This window comes from Ovis canadensis, chromosome 1 (genome assembly GCF_042477335.2).
Source record: "Ovis canadensis isolate MfBH-ARS-UI-01 breed Bighorn chromosome 1, ARS-UI_OviCan_v2, whole genome shotgun sequence".
Classification (NCBI taxonomy): Eukaryota; Metazoa; Chordata; class Mammalia; order Artiodactyla; family Bovidae; genus Ovis; species Ovis canadensis.
Genome location: NC_091245.1, coordinates 30,130,406 through 30,150,802, shown reverse-complemented (window position 1 = coordinate 30,150,802; position 20,397 = coordinate 30,130,406). Strand labels below are relative to the sequence as shown.

Sequence of the window (20,397 nt, the reverse complement as noted above, 5' to 3'; positions counted from 1 at the left end):
ATGCAGCAGGTTTAAACGTAATGACATGTGTCATTTCTTCCCTCCAGTCTGTAACTTTCTGAAAGTTTCCATAATCTTTGGGGTCCTGGTAATAACCAGTGAGGTCGCTGTTCCCCTGATTTCACAGAAGGAAACTGACACTCAGCATAGTGATTTGATTTAACTCAAGGCCACATTATGCCTCTAGGCAAGTCACTAGATTGTTCCTGTAACTCAGTAAGAACACAGAAATGGAAGCTCTGTGTAATCAAGAATTGTCAAATATGAGGTCAGACATACACTTGTTATGTTTTATTGCCCTTTGATAAACATTAAGTAGTTAAATGAGGACATGTTAAACTGCAGAACACAAGTCAGTCAATCGGCTTAGGAAAAGTTTTTTCTCTTAACTTTATTAAGTATGTATTTATTCCTTTCATTTCCCAAAGGGTTCTGAATCACCCATGATGATCGGTGAGTTAAGAAGTGACCTGGATGATGTGGATCCCTAGGGGCCATGCCCAGCACGCGATGAGCAGTCATGTCATGGTTACTGGATGCTCAGCACCTTCTTGAAATCAGAATCTCATTCTTGAACCCTTTAGCAGAGCCCAGAGGCTGGACTGGGAGAACCTACCATGAGAGGAGGAGCCCATGTTTTTAAGGAACGCACTCTCAGCCTCCGGGGGAAGGCCTGGGAGCTGTTGGGCAGTGGGAATACTCCAGCCTGTGGAGTTCAGCTTACCTGGGGCATGGTCCATGTGTGGACTGACAATTCTGTACAGATTTTAGGAAGTAAAGCTGGTGGCAGACTGTTTTGTTACATGAACATACAGGAGTGAGTGAAGATAAAACTATTGCTTTCTCTATGATGCTACAAAAGAAATTCCTTTGGTTTTTATATTGAAAAAAAAAAAGCAAGCTGCCTTTAGATATATGGGGGCAAATTTTTAATCTTGCAGTAACATTGAATAGAAATATCAAGTTTAAAATGATGTAAAAATATGTGATAAAAATTCCTTTTCACTGTAAAATAGTAGTTAAAGAATTCAATTTACACAGACCTTTGTATTTAATATGTCTCCCTATTTGTATAGAATTTCAGGTGGGTCTGGATGAGAGCCCTGGGCATAAACTTGGATCTTAATGAAATGTTACCAGGATCAAAAATTGGGAAATTAAGCTCTTTAAGGTATTTTTCTGATAAAATTGAGATTGAAAGAGCAATAAGAAAATGTTGTGTTCTCTAGAAGTATAGAGTGCATTCTTTGACATCAATCACTAATTGTTCCCAAAACAAATTTTACAAAGAGCAAAATAAAAAGCACTTTAAGATATGATTTTATTGAGTTTGACTTCATAAAATCTTTTTAATGCTTGGAGACATATTGAATAAACTGTAGTCTTAAATTATGTGACCTGCAATCATTTGCTTTTGCTGGAAACTTAATTACTAAAACCCTTAGTACTGGTTGTATATGAAGTTAAATATTTGAGTTGAGAGACACTGCTTTGTGAGTTTCTGGACATTTTACCACAGAGAAGGAATAGGAGACTTGATTTCTCCTCAGCATGATTAATTGACACTGAAAAGATAAGGATAAGAAATAACTAGCAAGCCACTGAACAGCCACCCATTTAGTTGTGTTGCCCAGGTCTTGGCACCATTCACTCATTTCAGGTTAGCTGCCAGCCCACTCCTTTTTCTGGAGTGGAGAGGGGATGCCGACATGGTTCATATATTGTGTACCTTTGGGGTTCTGAGTCACTGCACACATGTTCAGTCCTGTTTGTCTTTAGTTGCGTGCTCTGCCTTGTTCTGTGCTCCCACGCACAGGAGTAGGGGAGCCTCGGGAAGCACTGAGCAGCCCCGGTCAAGGGTCTGCAGAGTCAGAGAGGCACAGAAGACCCATGCCAGGGCTGACAGCTGCTCCTGCCGCACACCGCAGACTCAGTGGCCTCACTGCCGAGGTGCAGTTACAGTGCGGCCAGGCTGCAGTCTGTAATGGCATGGCTGGCCAGTGGTGATGTCTGTCAAAGACACCAGCTGGGTGGAGGGCCAACACCTCAGAGCAGAGCTGCGCCCCAGAGAAAGGGCCAGAGGTCCTCAGCAGATTTTATGTGATTCTGATGTTCTTGCAAATTCAAATGTGATGTTTTAAAGTGGATTTTTGAGTCCATGAATACCCACGCCCTGCTGCCCCCCCACCCTCTCTCCGCCCTCCTCCTCACAAAGCAACCCCGCGGGATGTGACCTTGAAATGCCAGCCACAAGGATATGGCGCTGGCAGCTGCACTCAGGAGCCCAGATTCAGGAGTGAAATTGCCACTTCTGTCCCTTATTTCCTATGGAAACAATGCCTTCCACAGCCCCCAGCACCTACTATCCTCACAGTAGCGTTCATCGGGACCAGGACCACCCGTCGCTGACACGAGGCACCCTGGTTGGTTTTGCTCACGTTGTTGCTGCAGTGAACATCACTTTCCCTTTGCCAGTAACCTTGATTTCCCCATGGCTGCAGTCTACCAACCTGCTGATGACTCTTTTTTTAATGTCATACAACAAAGTGACAGTTACGACAGGCTTACCTTGGAAGAGGTTCATTTTTACTGCCAATCTTTTTGGATGAAGATGTTTTTATAAATCTTTCAAAATGGTCTGCAAGTCGAATAGGAATTGCACAACTAAACCCAGTGCTGTGTGTCCTCAAGAAGCTCCCTTCATGAGATCCTTCTTAGGATGGCCAAGTCAGTCCCTTAGAGACGTCCTGGGAAAGAAAGCAAAGGAGCCTTCGGACAGGCACCCCAGCCTGTGAACTTCCCCTGGAGCCCATACTTGGGCCCAGAGCACATGTCACCAGACTCACCCTAAACACTTTCCCTGCGAACATCAAGGTGTGTGCAGTTACCTTTTGAGCTTGGAACAGGCAGACTGGAATTTTCCTCTGCTACCTCTTGTGTACAAAATCTTGTTTATACAATTTCAAAAAGAAGTAGATAAACTAAGGAAGAAATTTCATTCTAAATTTGGTTCACTGAGTGGCAGAGTTCTTAGCTTCTAAAGGTATAAAATAAATTTTTCAAAAACAGAGTTGGAGGCTCACTGACATTTTTCTGTGTATACCAGAAAATGGCTTTGGTTCGGGGAGGGGTGCCTGGGGCCAGTAATCTGGAAGGAAATAGGGCTGATTCCTTTTCATACTTTGTACCAATGATGTGAATAGGGTCCATTCTTTCATAATGAAGGGCAGTGGGTCTTTTTCTAAGCTTTTTACTATTTCTCCCTCTGGATATCCTGAGGATTCATTTGCAAAGCTGGATAAGGATGTGCAGAGCTCAGACCAGTGGCCTGCAGCTGTCTTCCCCTTAGCTTTCAGGCCTCCCCGTGGTCCCCAGCATAAGTCACATCCCTGGTCAAGCCGGATTTCTTGTTGGACCCCACGGGTCTCAGCCTCATCCCTGATGCCCTGCCTCTGCCCACATGGTTCCCCTCTCCTGGGCTCTTTGCTGCTCCAGCTACTCTGCAGTCCACACCCATTCCTCCCCGGCTCCCACTGACCAGCTACCAACCTCTGCAAAAACCAGGTGTTCCTTTTCTCAAAGCTTAGAGCCTTCTGGGTATGAACAGCTAAGGAGCTAAACTCTGGCTCTTGGGTGATGGGAAGAGGGGTCTCTGGCATGTACCATAGACAGGGTGCCAGTGGGCCCACTTATACAGATATCCTCTGGCAGTTGGGTCCTTAGCAAGCTGGCAGTCCGGCCCTTAGCAACTGGCAGGTTTTGAACACTTTCCATGACACTAAGTTGTCCAAGTTTGAGAGGACTTTCCCTGATCACTTATAATATGAGCTGTTTAGAGCTAGGCCTTGCTCAAGACAGCAACACTCGCCACCCTCAAAATGGGGCTGGGGGATGGGGGGCCACATTGCATGGGATAATTATCCTTTTTGCAAAGTGGAAAGTTCTGAGACTGTTCTTAATTTCAAATCATGAAATATGACCCTGGACATAATTCTCATTACAGATGCCTCAGCCACTTGTTTAAACCTTTGCCATATACACTGACTCTGTGCCAGGCCCTGGGAGAGAATGGAAAGGACACAGGGACCCTGAGCACCTAGCATGTGAGGCACGGGATGCCGAGGAGGGAGAGGCCTGGTTGCTGGGGGGACTTGGAAATTACAGGCAGACTCCAGTTTTATCCCAGGACAGGCTTAAGTACTCAAATACTTATACTCAAAATACACATACTCTTCAAAGGCTTAATTTGCTCAACCATCCCACACACTGTTACCTAGCACCTCATATAAGCAAGGTCTCATCCTAGATGGTCAAATTCAGGCAAAAGTCATGATTAAGTTGTTTTTATTTTAAAAAGTCACCATATAATAAAACTGCTACAAAACCCAGAATAAATATCCTCAAACTACGAAAGGAAAACAGATTCAGAAAAGGTGCTTGCTATAAAAAGGCAATAGAGGATTGATGACAAACACAGACCAAAAAGATAAATGCGTGTTTCTTTGCTTGGGTAGGGGCGGGGTTGAGGGAGCTCAGAGGGAGAGTTGCGCCTCCCGCCTCCCACCTGCATCCCTCCAAAGGCCTCTCCACTCAGGCCCCAGTGCTCTCTCCTGGCTCACACGGTCTATGTTCCCCTTCGAAACCTAAGCTCTGAAGATAGGTGGCCCAAACTGGTGCAGTAGAAAGTCTTGACTTTAAGGCCAAATCTGGGTTTATATCGTGTTACTACTTCACTTTCTGGCTCGGTGAGCTAGGTGAGCACCCACCTCCCCATCTCTGGTTCCCAGTTTCCTCCTGAATCAGGGATGACTGTGTGCTATGCAAGGTGGATGCATGGACCTGGTAAGAAGCCGGATGGAGCTGGTGGCTTTCTGCTGCAAATGCAGAGTCAGCCTTTGGGTGATATCCCCCTGCAGGCTGATGCCAAGTAGGCTGTAAACCTGAACCAGAGCAAGGTGAGGACAGCTAAGAGAATCAAAGGCATGGCCCCTGATCACCTGGGACAGATCTGGCTGCATCTGTCATGCTGTTGGTGGTGGCTCAAGGTATGGGTAAAAGAGGATTTTCTTTTTTTAATGAAACAAAGATGAACAATTGTAATGATAAAAGATACAAGTCACAAAGATAAACATCATCATATACCATTAGACACCTTAACAACAAAGATAACAAAGCAAAAATCAGAAGAAATATAAGGGAAAAGAAAACCGTAGTGAGACATACTAACATTTTTTCTGAGAATATCATGTGCAGAAAAAAAAGCATCTTGAATGATGTCATTAATGTAATATATCTTTATCTAATTAATTTATATTAATCATAGACTTCCCAGGTGGTCTAGAAGTTACAGGAGATGCAGGTTCAATCCCTGGGTTGGGAGGATCTCCTGGAGAAGGAAGTGGCAACCCACTCCAGTATTCTTGTCTGAAAAATCCCACAGCCTGGAGGGCTACAGTCCACAGGGTTGCAAAAGTTGGACATGGCTGAGCACACACCACCATATTAATCATATCCTACCCAATTGCACTTAAAATTTTGTATCTCATACTATGTTAGATGTCCATAGGACATTTAGAAAAACTGGCAAGATAAACATTACTAAATTTCAAAAAGTAGAATTCTTTTTTGTGCATGTGATTCAGATATACACATGTATTATTTTTGAAATGATTTTCCATTATAGGTTATTACAATATATTGACTATAATTGCCTGGAGAGTTAGGAATTTTATCAACAAAGGCTGTCTTCAGGAGCTGAGTCCTAATGGCAGAACTAAGAGTGCCCCGTGGAGATCAAACTGATGGAGGTCTCTCCAGAAAAAGAGAAAGGACTTCAGCCAAAGAGACTTGGCAGCTGACTCTGGGCTGGTGCTTTGGACCCAACATCCTCATCTATCCAGCGGGTAGCATAGGCCCTGCCTCTGCCCCAGGGCTGTTCTGAAAACCTGTGAGAAGTTGGGTGGAGAAGCCCTTTGGACATTTTGAAACACAGGCCTTTTCTGAGAAGTATCACCCTTATCAGGGCCACCCAGTACCCTCAGAGGCAGGGAAAACATCCTCCACTAATCAGGAGGCCTCCTCACGGGGCCTCCCCAAAGTGGGTAGGAAGTGAGGGGCCATCTCTACCTTTCACGTCCCCCTGACTGATATTTGGCCTCTTCTAGCCTTCAAGTGCCTCACTGCCTCCCCACGGGAGGATGACCACCTCCTTCATGGAGGCCTGAGCACTGACTGACTGCTCCATAAAAGGTCATTCTGCCCACAATGTTGGCATCTGCGGAGTGGCTGGCAGGAAGCTGAGCACAGCTTGGCCTGTGCTGACGGTGGCATGTGGACCCCGTCCCGCAGTTAGGGAGGGCCTGCCTGGCGCCTGCAGCCTTGCTCCATCAGGCTCCATTCAGCTCAGGCCTGGGGCGGGGTGATGCAGGCTGAGACCTGGGGTTTTCCCAGGCAGGAGCCGGCGCACCCCAAGTGCCAGCACCAGAGCTCCAGGAGGAAGTAGCCTCTGCCCGGGCTCCAGGCTGAAGAGGGCTGAAGAGGGGGGAAGAAGGAACCAGTTCAAAGCTCAGCCAAGGCCTGGCACCACAGCATCCAGGACATGACCCCTTCCCCGTGCAAGTGTCCTGGGCAGGGCAGTCACTGGGCCTCCCAAGAGGCCTGCTCTCCCCAACGGCTGGCTCCGGCAGCAGATGGTGACAGCTACAGGAGCCTCCTACACCGACGTCCCAGCCCCACATCACACGCGTGTTGTCCACCACGTAGGTCTCCGTGGTGTGGGAGGCCTCCAGGTGAGTCCCGCAGCCAGTCAGTGTCCAGCGCTGTCCCAGGCCACGGTGACCTACCAGGGCCCCAGGACAAAAGAAAGGGCACATGAGGCACTCTGCAAGCTAGGCCTGCAGGGCACAAGCGAATATCTGCAGGCCAACACAAGCTCCTCTTCTTCCCCTGACACCATGCCTCCCGCAGCTGTCACCATCCCCATCAGGGGCAAAGCGAAAACACCTTGGCAGCCCCCCTCCACTGCCCCTGCCACAGCCAGTCCATCAGAGCTGTGGGCTCCTCTCTCAGGGCCCAGTATCCTGCACACTCCCTCCCTGGCTAAGCCCCACCACCAGAGCCAGGACAGTCACAGGAGCTGACCACTGGTGCCAGGGACCACTGCCCAGTGGGAGCTGCAGCCTGGGGCAGAGGAGGACTGGCTCAGACACTCGGGTGCTCAGGGACTTTCTGTCTCTCCTCTTCCATCCTCATTAGTCTCCATCTTTTTAGGGTCTGATTCTGAAGCTAGGAAATCCAGAAACAAGTCAGGGAAGGAAAGAGGCACTAAGCTGAGTGACAGGACTCTGGCGTTCTCAACCTTGCTGCTGGCATGCTGTGTAACCTTAGGAAAGCCATTCACCTTCTCTGAGCCTCTCAGGAAAACATCATCTCCTCTCACCCCAAGATGGGGAGCAATGGGGAAGGGGTTCCAAGGCCTGAGATGCTAGACCAAGAGATGGGACACCCTGCCATAACCCAGCCACCAGGACAGAAGTTTAGGGGTGAGCTTGATGTCTCCCTGGGAGACTTAGGCATCCCTCCAGAGCTTGGGTACAAGACCCAAGGGTACACACCCTGGCTACAAGACCTCATAGAGTGGTCCTGGTCTAGAGCAAGCCTCAATGTCCTTCTATGTGAAGTAGAAAGGGAGGCTGTAGGGATGGAATGAGGAGAGCCGCATGGAGCCCAGCACAGTGCCTGGCACTGGGCAAGGGCTCGCTTCGTTTAGGGTCGTGGTCACTAGAATCCCTGGGCGCTAGCTGAGGGGCCTTGCGGAAGGCACTCAGGGCACACTCCCCTCCACTGTAAAGTGGGACTTCAGGGCTGCTTAACAGGTAGTGGATTCTATGGCCTTCAAAATGGCACGTGCCCTGGAGTTTACCTGCTGGGTGATCTGAAGAACTCACGGACTTCCCATCAGGCCAGGACCCTGATGAGCTGGCCAGTGGCCCCCTGGGCCTGTCCCAGCCGCTCCGCCTCTCTGGGCTCATCTTTCTACTGCAAAGCCATCCTGCAGCCTTCATCAGCCACTCCTACAGCCGGCTCCTAACTTGTCACTCGCCCTTGTCATCTTCTTCCTCAGCCTTCAGTGGCTCCCCAGTACAAACTCCATGGCAAATCAGCTCGAGCTAGTTATTTCAGGCCTACTACCTGCCCCCTCCCTCAGCCCTCCCCAGGGCAGCCCACGTTTCCACCAAGCAGGACAGCTCAGTCCCTCCACCGGTTTGAGGGGCTCCATCCCCAGATCCCCCGCAAGGTCCCCATCTATGCCCTCCTGCTAGCTACACAGGGCATGTTTTAGACACAAGGTAACCCATCCACAGTTACCTATATGAAGAATGGATTTTAAAGCAATGGGTGATACCCATGACAGCCAGCACACTGTCCTCGCGCCAAGCTAAATGCTTAGCACCTGTCACCTTCATGCTATTGATGAGGCGCTGGAGGCACAGAGAAGTTAAGTAATTTGCATGGGTCACACAGCGGATGACTTGGCAGAGCCAGGATTAAGCCAAGGCCAGGTCCACTTTCCGAGCCTCTCCCTGAACGGCCCCTCATGCACTGCGCTGCCCATGGTTAAGTGCCTGCGAAGCTCCAGGCTTGGTGCTCTAGGTGTTATGCATTTTCCCAGCAACGCGGTGAAGCAGGAGCTACCACGGCCCCTCTTAGGGAGGAGGAAGCTGAGACTGAGACAGATGAGGTGCCTGCTCAGGGCTCCAGAGATGGAAGGGGTAGCACTGGCCTTCCCACCAGACAGTTGCACTCCAGCGTGGGACCAGCCAGATGTAAGCTGGTGCACAGGGAGCCAAGGATGCCGCCTCACCCCAGGGTGAGCCCAGCCTCCTACCTGTGAACACGTAGCCCTGCTGGGGGCATCAGACATGGGTCTGCACACCAGCCCCAGCTGGCAAAGCTGTGTGGATGCTGCAGTTGGCCCGCAGAGGCAGGCAGCATCTGGCAACAGCGCAGACACCCTCGCCCCCAAACGCGTTGTGGGCCAGGCAGACATGACTGCCCTCTCGGGCCTGAGAGCCAAAAACAGAAACCCTGTCTTAGAAAGGGCATTAAAACACAGGATGAGGGGTGGGAGGGGACCAATTCAGACACTGGGTCCCAGCCCCTCGAACCCTCTCCAATGTCCCAGCACGGGGCCAGCCAGCCCCTGAAGACAAGGAACTCACTGCTGTCCAAGACAGACTGTTCTGCAGATGGGCAGCTCTGAATGTTATCAAGTTCTTCTGGACACCGAGAGTGACTTCAGAATGCAGATACAGGGAAATCATAGACCCCAGAGCCAGGACCCAGACTGCTCAGCCCTGCCCCACTCTCAGCCTCTCCCACATGCCCTAACCTGCAGGTCCAAGGGCACCGTCAAGCACGCTGCTGGACACTGTCTCCTGGGCACAAATGATTGCCTGCCCCTGTCCTCCTGGCCTAAGTGCTACCCTTCCACCAAAAGGCCATGACCAGATGGCATCTGTGCCAGGCTCTCTGGCCTTAACCTCAGGCCCACTCTTTTGCTGGTTTGAGATTTCTCATCTGCCAGAACCATGGACCATCTGAGAGAAAAGGGCCCTGGAGACCACTGTGTGCAGAGGCAACGAATCCCCTGCACACGTCTGGTACTCCCCTCCCCTAAGGCAGTGAGTCCCTGGCACACACACTGGCCCCACCCCCTCGAGGCAGGTGCTGCAATCCATCCAGCCTCATCCTACAGAGTCTCCCAGGACCCCTCAGCGTGGCTCCTTCTAGAGCACCCAAACTAAGTGACAGATATGCCCCCATTTAACTTTAACTTGCAGAAGGGGCACTGGAGTTCAGAGGAGGAAGGGGTCCAGGCAGATCTGGGCCTGAAAGCGAGAACCCCCCTCATACTCCTGTGGGAGGGCACAGGTCACCTCGATGCACTCGCCCCACGGCCTCCTGCCCCTGCAGAAGTTGGAGCAGCCCAGCAACTCCTCAAGGAGGTGCAGTGGGCCTCAGTCATGCCATCTGCATGGCCCAGAGTACACCGACCACACGGTCCTACAGAGCAGCTGCCCGCCTTCAAGGAGGCCCTGGGGTGAGGAGGGATGGCTGGGGAGGGGAGCCTCCATCAGGGCTCTGCCCGCGGAGGACTCCAGGTCTTGGCTCCTGGTGGAAGAGAGCAGGGCTTCCCTGGCGGCTCAGCAGTAAAGAATCTGCCAGCAATGTGGGAGTCACAGGAGACATGGGCTCCATTCCTGGATCTGGAAGATCCCCTGGAGGAGGGCATGGCAGCCTGCTCCTGTACTCTTGTCTGGAGAATCCCACAGACAGAGAAGCCTGGCGGGCTACAGTCCAGAGTCAGATGTACTCTTGCCTGGAGAATCGCACAGACAGAGCAGCCTGGCGGGCTACAGTCCAGAGTCAGACACAACTAAAGAGACTTATCCTGCACACATGGGAGAGAGGGGCCTTAAAGAAGGTGATCAATTTTCCCACTAAAACACATCAACGGAGCCCTGCAAAGTCCTTTCAGAGCCCATATTTGTCAATCTCTCCCAGTCCCCAGAAGCAGGCGGCTGAATCCTCCCTCCATAGGTGAGGGAGGGGCCAGATTGCCCAGTCACACAGACCACCCAAGACCTCCCAAGCCCCAGCCTGGACTCTGCCCACCCTGCCATCCTGCTGACCTGCTCCATAGGTGCGGAGGGTTGCAGTGTGGCCACCAGGCTGCGGTTCCCGAGCTGGTCCTCACGGAAGAACCAGGCCTTGTTGATAACATCTTTGGCAGAGAAACAGATCAGCTCTGCCTCAGCGCAGCCAGGGTGAGCTCTGGCTCGGTGGTCAGCATCATGACCACACCGCCTGGTCAGGGGGCAGGCAGTGAGAGACAGTGGTGGCCCAGCCCTCCTTCTCGATCTGGGACTCCTCACACAGACACCCCAGCACACACACATGCATGCACATGGACACACCAAACTGTTCTTCAGAAATTAAACCACCTGCAATCTCATGCTTAAAAAACAGCGAGAGCACGACTCTCTTAATCCTGTTCTCACACCTCTGAGCCTTGGCAGTTGCTGTTTTATTTGCCAGGTAAACTTTTATTCATCCACTAAACCCAAGATGAAATGTCCCTCCTCTGGGAAAATTTCCCCGACCTTTAGTGTGGGCAGGCACCTCCTGGGGGCTCCCTTCCACACAGCCCTGGCTACTCTGTGCATCTGCCTCCCCCATCAGACTGAGCGACCTTGAGGGCACCATCTATCTGACTCATCTTTAGTCCCCACGCCCAGCATAGAGCCTGGCACAAGGGGTCCTGTTGCAGACCCTGCCTGACAAATGGGCTGTCAGAATCATGATGGCTGAGGGCAGCTACTCACCAGTCACACGGGTGGCATGTGTGTGTTAAATGATTCAGTTTGCAGATTCTTTTTTTTACAAACCACGTCTGAGAACGTGACTGCTGAGGGTCTGGTGAACAGGTGCTACGGGAGGGAGGAAGCAGGAGGCCAGCATCCCCAGGCCTTGGGTCGGTGTGCCACACCGGGCCAGGCACCCCTCCCAGAAGGGCTGCATTGCCTGTAACCTGGAGACTTCCGGCCCCCAATTTGCAGATGAACTGTGGGTTCTGAGAGACATGACTTACCATGAGCCTAGGTCACTGGACTCCAAAGCCCAAGCTCTTTCCTCCTGGCTTGTAGACATCTGACTCCCAGGGCACGGCCAACTGAACAACGACTGTGCAGCCAGTGGGCTGACGGCAACCTCTGCAATGTCAGGATCTCGTCCACCTTGTTCTCCCGTGGAATACTCCACCCTCCCTGGCACATTGATTGTTCACTAAGAGAGGTAGCTTGTGGCTGTCAGCAGGCAGCCAGTGGTCCCTTTCCTGTCACCTATAAAGAGACCTATATTTGAAACGTGCTTTGGGCAGCTTCCTCATCAATGGGCTGCCTCCCTCTTTGGGAGGTGGGAGCAAGCTTCCCTGATGCTCCCTGGGGGACCCTGGGTCCTGACCCACCAGCAGATGACCAAGCACAGGCACAGAGGGACGTGATGCTGCCAGGCTGAGAAAGGGGGCGCTGTCGAGTGTGCAGTGGGTGCTTCAGATGGAGGTGGGGAGCCAGGAAGCCCTGCAAGCACCTGGACTTTGGAACAGGTGGACCCGGAGGGCAGTCCCTTATCCCACATCCTCCACGGCACCCTTTGGGGGTCAGCCCCATCCAGGCCTCTTGCCACTTGGCAGGGCTTTTGTCCCTCTTTAATTACTTCTCCCCCAACACACACACATATACACACTCACACACACACTCCTACACACACTCAAATGCACACACACTCACACACATACTCACACCCACTCACACTCGCAAGAGTTGTCCAAAGCAGCTGTGTCAGCTCCTCCCTCTTCTCAGATGCATCCCGCCTCTGATCTGGCCAGCTGACAACCAGCCAACACTCACTGTGCCCCTCACCAACCCTCATCTCCACCCCAGAGATTCAGGTATCAGGGAGACAGAGCCTCTTGCACATCTGTCCCTTCATCTGAGTGATTCCTGGCCAATACCCACCCTTCCCTCCTCCTTCAGTCCTTTCTCTTTTGGGGCAGAAGGGACCATCCTCCTGTCCACAGAGGACCTCCCCTCCTTGCCCCAGTCAGGCTTCCTCGGGGATCTCCGTATCCACAATTTCTTTTCCCCCTCCTATCTCCAAGACCCTTACCTCCTGTTATTCTTCCTCTTCACCACGTACGATTTCTCAAGCCTTCTCCACCCCGCAAACCTCATCCCTCCAAATGGATCCCTCTCCCCTTGACGCCCACTCAGCCTGAACAATACACAGAACCCGCTCTTTGCACCTTCTACTTCTCCAGCCTCAGAAAACTTGGAGTCTGCCACCACTACCGCTGTGAGTGGACATTAGGTCAATTTAGCAGTGTCAACATTTTTAACATGCACACTTTCAGAAGAGACCTATCCTTTTTGTGTGTATGTTCATTTAAAAAAAAATTATAAGAAATGTTTGGGTTTTTTTTTAATGTGAGTAGCTCAGAACTGTATACAGTGAAAAGTTTATTTCTCTCCCGTTCCTGACCACCCCCCACCTTCCCAGGGGCAATTCTTGTTACCCAGGGGCAATTCAGTTGTAGTAGGTCAAACAGTGTTCCCGTCAAAAGAGCTGTACCTGTGCGTGTGTGCACGGTCATGTTTGACCCTTTGCGACTCTGTGGTTTGTAGCCAGCCAGGCTCCTCTGTCCATGGGATTCTCCAGGCAAGAATGCTGGAGTGGGTTGCCATTCCTTTCTCCAGGGAATCTTCCCAGCCCAGGAATCAAACCCACGTCTCTTGCATTGGCAGGTGGATTCTTTAACACTCCTGGTACCCGTGACTATGACCTTGTTTGGAAAGAAGGTCCCTGCAGCTGTGCTTAAGATAAGGATGTCCTGGGGAGATCACCTGGGTTTAGGATGGGCCCCAAACGTGATGACCGCTGTGGGAAGACAAAAGGGAGGGGGAGCTAAGACACAGGGAGAGTGCTCGCTTCGGCAGCACATATACTAAAATTGGAACGATGCAGAGAAGATTAGCATGGCCCCTGTGCAAGGATGACACGCAAATTTGTGAAGCGTTCCATATTTTTTGTTTGGGAACACATGTACACCCGTGGTGGATTCATGTCAATGTATGGCAAAACCAATACAGTATTGTAAAGTAAAATAAAGTAAAAATAAAAATTAAATAAATAAATAAATAGAAAAAAAGAGAGAGAGAGACACAGGGAGACACAGAGAAGAAGGCTGTGTGGAGATAAAGGCACAGATGGAAACGTGGCACAAACCAAGGGAACCCAGGAGCCCCTAGAAGCTGGAAAGGACAGGAAGAGATTCTCCTGGAGAGGCTGCAGGGCCTTCATTTCAGACTTCTGGGCCCCAGAACTGTGAGAGAACACATATCTGTTGTTTCAAACCACCCAATTGTTTTCTTTGTACTATGTACAAAATTGTCTAATTTGTTACAGCAGCCCTAGGGAACTAATATACCCATTTATTGGATAACTTTTCAGGTATTATATTTTTATAAAAATACTTTAAAACAGTGTAGCATTTATGACTCATTGTTAACTTTTTATTTACATGGGCAAGGTGGAGAGGGTCATCTTAGTCCTTAGATATCAGGTCTCCATCATCTTACTCCGGTCTTATCCTGGGGGTTACAACTTTGCTGGTACAGCTACATCTGCTTTGTCGTTTCTCTCGTGGCAGATGATCCATTCTGTGTACGTTCCAGTCTCTGTTTTCTGTCTTTTGCTGCTACAAAGCAGCAATGCCTAGCCTCATCCATGCCTCTTTGCACACGTGGGAGTCTCCATGTGGCATGTTGGGATGCTCTCATCTAGTCCCCTAGAAGGTCCCACGATCACATGTAGATTCACTCAGCTCTCTCCTTCCAGCTTTTCTGCCTTCTGGAATAAAACTTTGACTTTGATCGGCCACGATGTCGCATTTTAATTCACTATTACTGAATTCTTCTGCTGGATCAGCAAATATCCATCAATATGGACGGGCAAGTTTTAGTCTGTTCACACAGTGGAATATTTTGCAGGTGTTAAAAAGAATGAAAAAGATGCATGTATATTGATATGGAAAGATGTCCAAAAGTAATCATGTTTTTAAAGTCGATTATGCTCGTTTCCATAAGATGGTTACACGTGTATATACGATGCTTGCCTCTGCGTAATCAAAACAAAATCAATGCTATAGACCCTGAGCTAATTTGAGGGAATTCTATGTGTTCTATGTTTGGAATTGGGAAAGAAACGTGGTGTCTCCCCTAGTGCCACTTAGAACTCGTCACCTTTGCCCACAGTCTCCCGTCTACAAAGCATTTTCATAGTCGCCATCTATTTGCCCCAATCCCATAGAGCATACTGAGCCGGGACCATTATCTGTATTTAAAAGATGAGGAATTGAATCCAGAGAGGGGAGCACTTTGTCAATGTCACACAATTACCTGTCAAAGTGAACCCAGACCCTAATTCCAGCTGCTTCTGTGACAAAGGGGACTCAGGTTCAATCTCTGGTTGAGGAACCAAGATCTGACATGCCAGACAGCATGGTTCAGTCAAAAAATAATAAATAAATAGAGTGGTCAGAGAAGACCTCAGGAAGAAAGAGACACTGGGAGGAAGGAGCTGAGGGAATGAGCCATGTTGATAGGGGGTGGGGGAAAAGCACTCCAAACAGACGGGAGCCAGGCGCACAAGACCAGTGACGGAGGGCGCAGCCAGAGTGACCAGGAGGCAGCATGGCACCTGCAGGGCTGGGGTGCAGACCCAACAGGGGCATGTAGACCATTCTGGGAACTCTGGTTTCTGTCTTAAAAGGTGAGAAGCTAAAGGCAAATTTTGATCAGAGGAGTGAAATGCCTTGATGATTTAAAGCATTGTTTTGACTGCTAGATAGAAAACAGATGTTAGGGGGCAAGGCCAGACCACGAGCCACTGCTAGAGGCTTGAACCCAGGGGAGCACTGGGGCAGTGAGAGTGGCTGGACTCTGGGTGTATTTTGAAGATAAAGGCTGTTGCATTTGCAGTTTAGATGAGCATTCGAGAGAAAGAAGAGTGAAGCTTCCGAGTTATAGCCAAAGCTACTGGAAGGACAGAGTTGGCATTAGGCAGCAGGGAAGTCCAGGGGGAGAGGCCTGGCAGGGCAGCTGCAGGATTTTGGTTGCCCCTATTTGGAGCTTTCGCAAAACAACCAAGCTGCCATATCAATGGTGGGACATGTGACCCGAGCTCAGGGAGACACTGGCTGGAAGCTGTCAGCTTATCGATGATATCCAGGGCCACCGACTCTCAGGGATCTAAGGGAATGTTTCCAATTGGAGGAAGGGACCATTCGGGTCAAACACAGCCCACGGGTCAAGTAAGGTGAGACCAGAAATTTGATTTAACAGTTTCAGTGATCAGACCTGAAGATCAGATTTAGCACCAGAATGGCTTGAATAAAGAGGGTTCTAGAGAGAATGGAGAAGGCAATGGCACCCCACTCCAGCACTCTTGCCTGGAAAATCCCATGGACGGAGGAGCCTGGTGGGCTGCAGTCCATGGGGTCGCTAAGAGTCGGACACGACTGAGCGACTTCACTTTTCACTTTCATGCATTGGAGAAGGAAATGGCAACCCACTCCAGTATTCTTGCCTGGAGAATCCCAGGGACGAGGGAGCCTGGTGGGCTGCCATCTATGGGGTCGCACAGAGTCGGACACGACTGAAGCGACTTAGCAGCAGCAGCAGAGAGAATGCACGCTTCCCAGCTGGCGGTAGTGGTAAAGAACCTGTCTTTCAATCCAGGAGATGTAAGAGACCCAGGTTTGATTCCTGGGTTAGGGAAAATGCCCTGAAGAAAGGCATGGCGACCGACTCCAGTATTCTTGCCTAGAGAATCTCATGGACAGAGGAGCCTAGTGGGCTACAGTCATAGGTTTGCGCAGAGTCAGACATGACTGAAGCAACATAGCATATACTCACAGAGAGAATGTGGGAAGGGAACTGAGAAAGCCAGAGAGTATAGACAGCTCCTTTAAGGAGTGAGTGAGTGGGTGATAGTCACTCAGTCGTGTCCAGCTCTTTTACGACCCCATGGACTGTAGCCCGCCAGGCTCCCCTGTCCATGACATTCCCCAGGCAAGAATACTGGAATGGGTTGCAACTTGCCTAGAAAGGGCTCAGGAAAGCAGGTTGTGGTCAGAGAGAGTATGAGGCCAAGAAAGCTTTTTTCCTTAGATGGGAACTTGTAAAGCAAGCTTATGAGCTGACGGGAGTGTTACAGCAGAGAAGGGAAGGAAGCTGGCAACCAGGAGGGGGAGAATTTCGGTGGGTGAGAAGGGGTGTTTTCTGGTGTGGTGGAGACAGGGCAGAAGCACTTTATCCTAACAGGTGCGGAGGTGGAGAAGGGGGCAGAGGCACAAGCAGCCGGGTCTGTGTGGAGCGGGGACTGCTGGGGTGGTCGGGGTCTCTATTTACTGCATCTGTTTTCTCATGGAAATAGGAAGCACCTGTGGAATGAGCTGGGAGGAGGGATGGGAGAAGGCTTGGGGATGCGAGGAGAAAGGAGAAGGGGTGATGTCATCCAGGCAGGGTCTCTGGGGGCTTGAGGGCATGGGGCCCTAGTGCAGGCCACTTAGCACTGCTCTGCATCCCCTCCGCCAACCAATGCTTCCGTCTCCTTATCTGTAAAATGACAGTGACTGTCAATATATTGGGCAGAGAAAGAAATGGCAGCCCACTCCAGTATTCTTGCCTGAAAAATCCCATGGACAGAGGAGGCTGGTGGGCTGCAGACCAAGGGGTCACAAAGAGTCAGACACAACTGAGCAACTAACCCTAACGCTGTCATGCTCAGGATGGATTTTCTAGCTTCAATTCACCCTTTGAGGAACTGCCTCATCTTGTACTGCTTTGTGTAAAAATAAAGGCTATTGTTTACTAAAGGAAACAAAAATTTCTTTTAATATATTGGGCTGGGCCTAGAGAAAGAGGCATCTCCCGAAAGTTTCCATCTCCTTGCAAGCAGCGGCTATGCCCAGATGTGCCAGCAGAGGGCTCCCAGCACCCAGTGTGAGAGCCCATGGCTCACCACCCAGGCCAGGCATAGTCCCGGCATCGCTGGCAGCCTGCTCCAGCCCCTAGGATGCAGCAGACCCTGCTCTGCCCTTGGCGAGCCCACAGCAAGGCAGGTAAGAGCTCAGGCCTCTGTGATGAGAGACAGGAGGAGACAAGTTACATAAGGGAGAGAAAAGCTAGGTTCTGTGGAACCTGGCCAATGGACACTGAATCTAGGCAGGCTTCCTGGAGGAGATGACTCTGGATTTTTGCTCCATTTGTAATGGGGTGACATGCCTAGTGAGCAGTGCATGGCCTAGTTGGGGACGTTGGGAAGGAGGCTAGCTCTTAATGATTCCCTTGAGGCCAAGGAAGGGTATGGCCCCTTCTGGAGGGTGGAGGGGTCCTGGGAGGTTCTGAACAAAAGAGAGAGGTGATCAGAGTGTCAGCCCCAGTGAGGCTTTCACATGCTCCCCAGGGAATCCCCCTCAGGAACTCCTCTAGGCTCATCTCCATCCATGAACCTCCCCACCCTTCCCCCTCTTCCTGCACGCAGGTCATGGAGGAAATGAGGCCAGTGTCGCCCATCTCCTGCACCGCCTCCCCATCACGCTCTGTCCCTGCAGGTTTGAAGCGAGGAGATGTCCAGCGGGTTGAGGGGCCCGTCCTTTCCGCTAGCTTCCTCCAGGAACTGTGCTCTGATGTTCTGTCCCCATCTTGTGCGCACTAAGGCTTGTGAGCCTCTGAGGATGCTCCGAGATCATCCACCGTGAAGACATATGAAATAATCAAAACAGAATACAGCCTCCTCTATCACCTTACATGTGCCAGCTACTGCTCCAGGCGCTGGGGCATCAGTGAACAAGATAGACACAACTCCTGCCCTCATGTTGCCCTCCATCTTGGAGAGTAAAACACAAGAAACTACTAAGTCAAGTGTGCAGTATGTGAGGGGGCGACGAGAGCCACGGAGAGGAGAGAAAAGGAAAGGGTTGAGGTGCAGTTTCAAACAGGAGGTCCAAGACGGTCTGCTCCAGCGCTGTTCCTATGACTCGCCGCACCCCCACAGCCTCCCCCGGACCCCTGCCCACTGCTCTGCTCATCTCTGCAGCCCTGCTGTGCTTCTCCACGGACCCAAGGACCACCGCTTTGGAGCTGTGGGAGCCCCAGTCTGTGAGAAGTGCAGGTTCCTCAGACTGACCCTGAATCTCTAGGAACATGCCCAGGAACCTGCATGTCATGAGCTCTCCAGGAGGAGAGTCTGAGGTAGCCCTGAAACACGCAGCCACAGATTTACTCCTTGAAGACGCAGCACTGCTTAGCATGGTCTGGATTGCCCAGCTCCACTCTGCAGCCACCAGGCAGTTCCATGCCTCCGTACAGTGCTGTTCCCTTCTGCAACGGCCCGCCCAGCGTTCCTCAGGTGATAACTCTTCCACGTCCTTTAAGACTCACTCAGAGTCACCTCCTCCAGCCAGCACTCCCAGAACAGGCAGGCCTGGACAGCAGGTGGGGCAGGACCTGGGGCACCATTTTAATCCCAGCTCTGCCACTAAACTCATGGTGTGACCCTGGGTGGGTCATTGCTCCTCACCAAGCTCCAGTGGATTCATCAGTAAAATGATGACAATAATTTCAACCTTACCAGGGAGATGTGAGGCCAAAAGAGATGACAGATCTGAAAATGCTTTATAGCCTCATCACATTTTAGACACACATAGAGGGAGAAGGTGATGGGAGGTATAAATGGATGGATGGCAGAGCCCTCCCAACCCCCCCACCCCCCACTCCATACAAACACCCAACTGTATCATGGACTGGCGATTTGATTCTAAAGACCCCAAGGCATGCACTCAGTTGGCATCAAGTGTCCAGAGGTCTGGGGTGAAAGAATCCGAGGCAGCCCCAGGGCCCCAGGGCCAGGAGTGGAGACCAGGAGGAATGTGCTGCTGGCAGCTTCCCGGCCATTAACCCTCACCCCCAGGCCAAAATATCTCCATCATCTGCTGCTCAGGGTGTTAATGGGGCAGGGAAGGCAGCCATCTGAGGCAGGAGGAGGGCCAGAAGCCCTGAAGCCCAGCCAAGCAGTAACCTCCTTAATCCCTCCTAGGCCTTATATCAGCCACATGGCGCTGCTGATCCATTATGGGATGAGGAAACTGAGGCAAGGGCAGATCCTACAGGGAATAAGGGGTGGGGTTTGGCTCCCCTTCTCCAGACAGGGAAGATCAAAAGGTTCCCTGAGAGAAGTTCCCTGGCAGTCTCGTGGTTAGGATTCTGTGCTTTCACTGCTCTGGTCCAGGTTCAACCCCTGATCAGGGAACTGAGATCCTGCAAGCCTCATGGTGTGGCCAAAATTTTTAAATATATGTATTTTTTGGTGGCCTTGTAGTTAGGATTCCAGACTTTAAACTGTCAGGGCCCAGGTTTAATCCTTGATGGGGGAACTGAGACCCTGCAAGATGCACAGTGCAGCCAAAAAAAAAAAAAAGTTCCCTGGGAAGAGGTGGGCGGCATTGGCCAGCTCCCCATCATTTCACTGGGAAAAACCAAGGCTCATGCAGATGGCTGAACATCAGAACTCAGAGGGTAAAAGAGGCAAGAGGAAAGAGGAGGCTGGAAGGAAAGAGAGGTAAGAAAACGGGTTACTGGGATGGCAAGCTGCTCCAGACTGGTCTACATTCTAAAGGAGATGGTGGGGACAGAGCTGGTACCCAGGTTCCTCACCCGAGGGGATGCTGGCATGAAGCACCCTGACGGCCCAGCCTCCTCCTATCCCAGGATAAAA

At 51.0% G+C, this 20,397-nt stretch overlaps 1 protein-coding gene and 1 non-coding gene across 5 annotated transcripts in view; both read left to right on the top strand.

The window, feature by feature from the left end:
• USP24 (ubiquitin specific peptidase 24) overlaps positions 1–3,070 on the top strand; it is a 173,484-nt gene extending 170,414 nt beyond the window's left edge. For all 4 annotated transcript variants that reach the window (XM_069592612.1, XM_069592594.1, XM_069592616.1 and 1 more), the window contains one exon: positions 429–3,070. In XM_069592612.1, coding sequence (XP_069448713.1) covers positions 429–491 — 63 coding nt within the window. In that variant the 3' untranslated portion in view covers positions 492–3,070. The remainder of the gene's footprint in view (positions 1–428) is intronic.
• Positions 3,071–13,540: 10,470 nt separating this feature from the next.
• On the top strand, positions 13,541–13,647 carry LOC138431288 (U6 spliceosomal RNA). The gene has a single exon (XR_011253611.1). It is a non-coding gene; the product is annotated as a U6 spliceosomal RNA (small nuclear RNA).
• Positions 13,648–20,397: the final 6,750 nt, after the last annotated feature.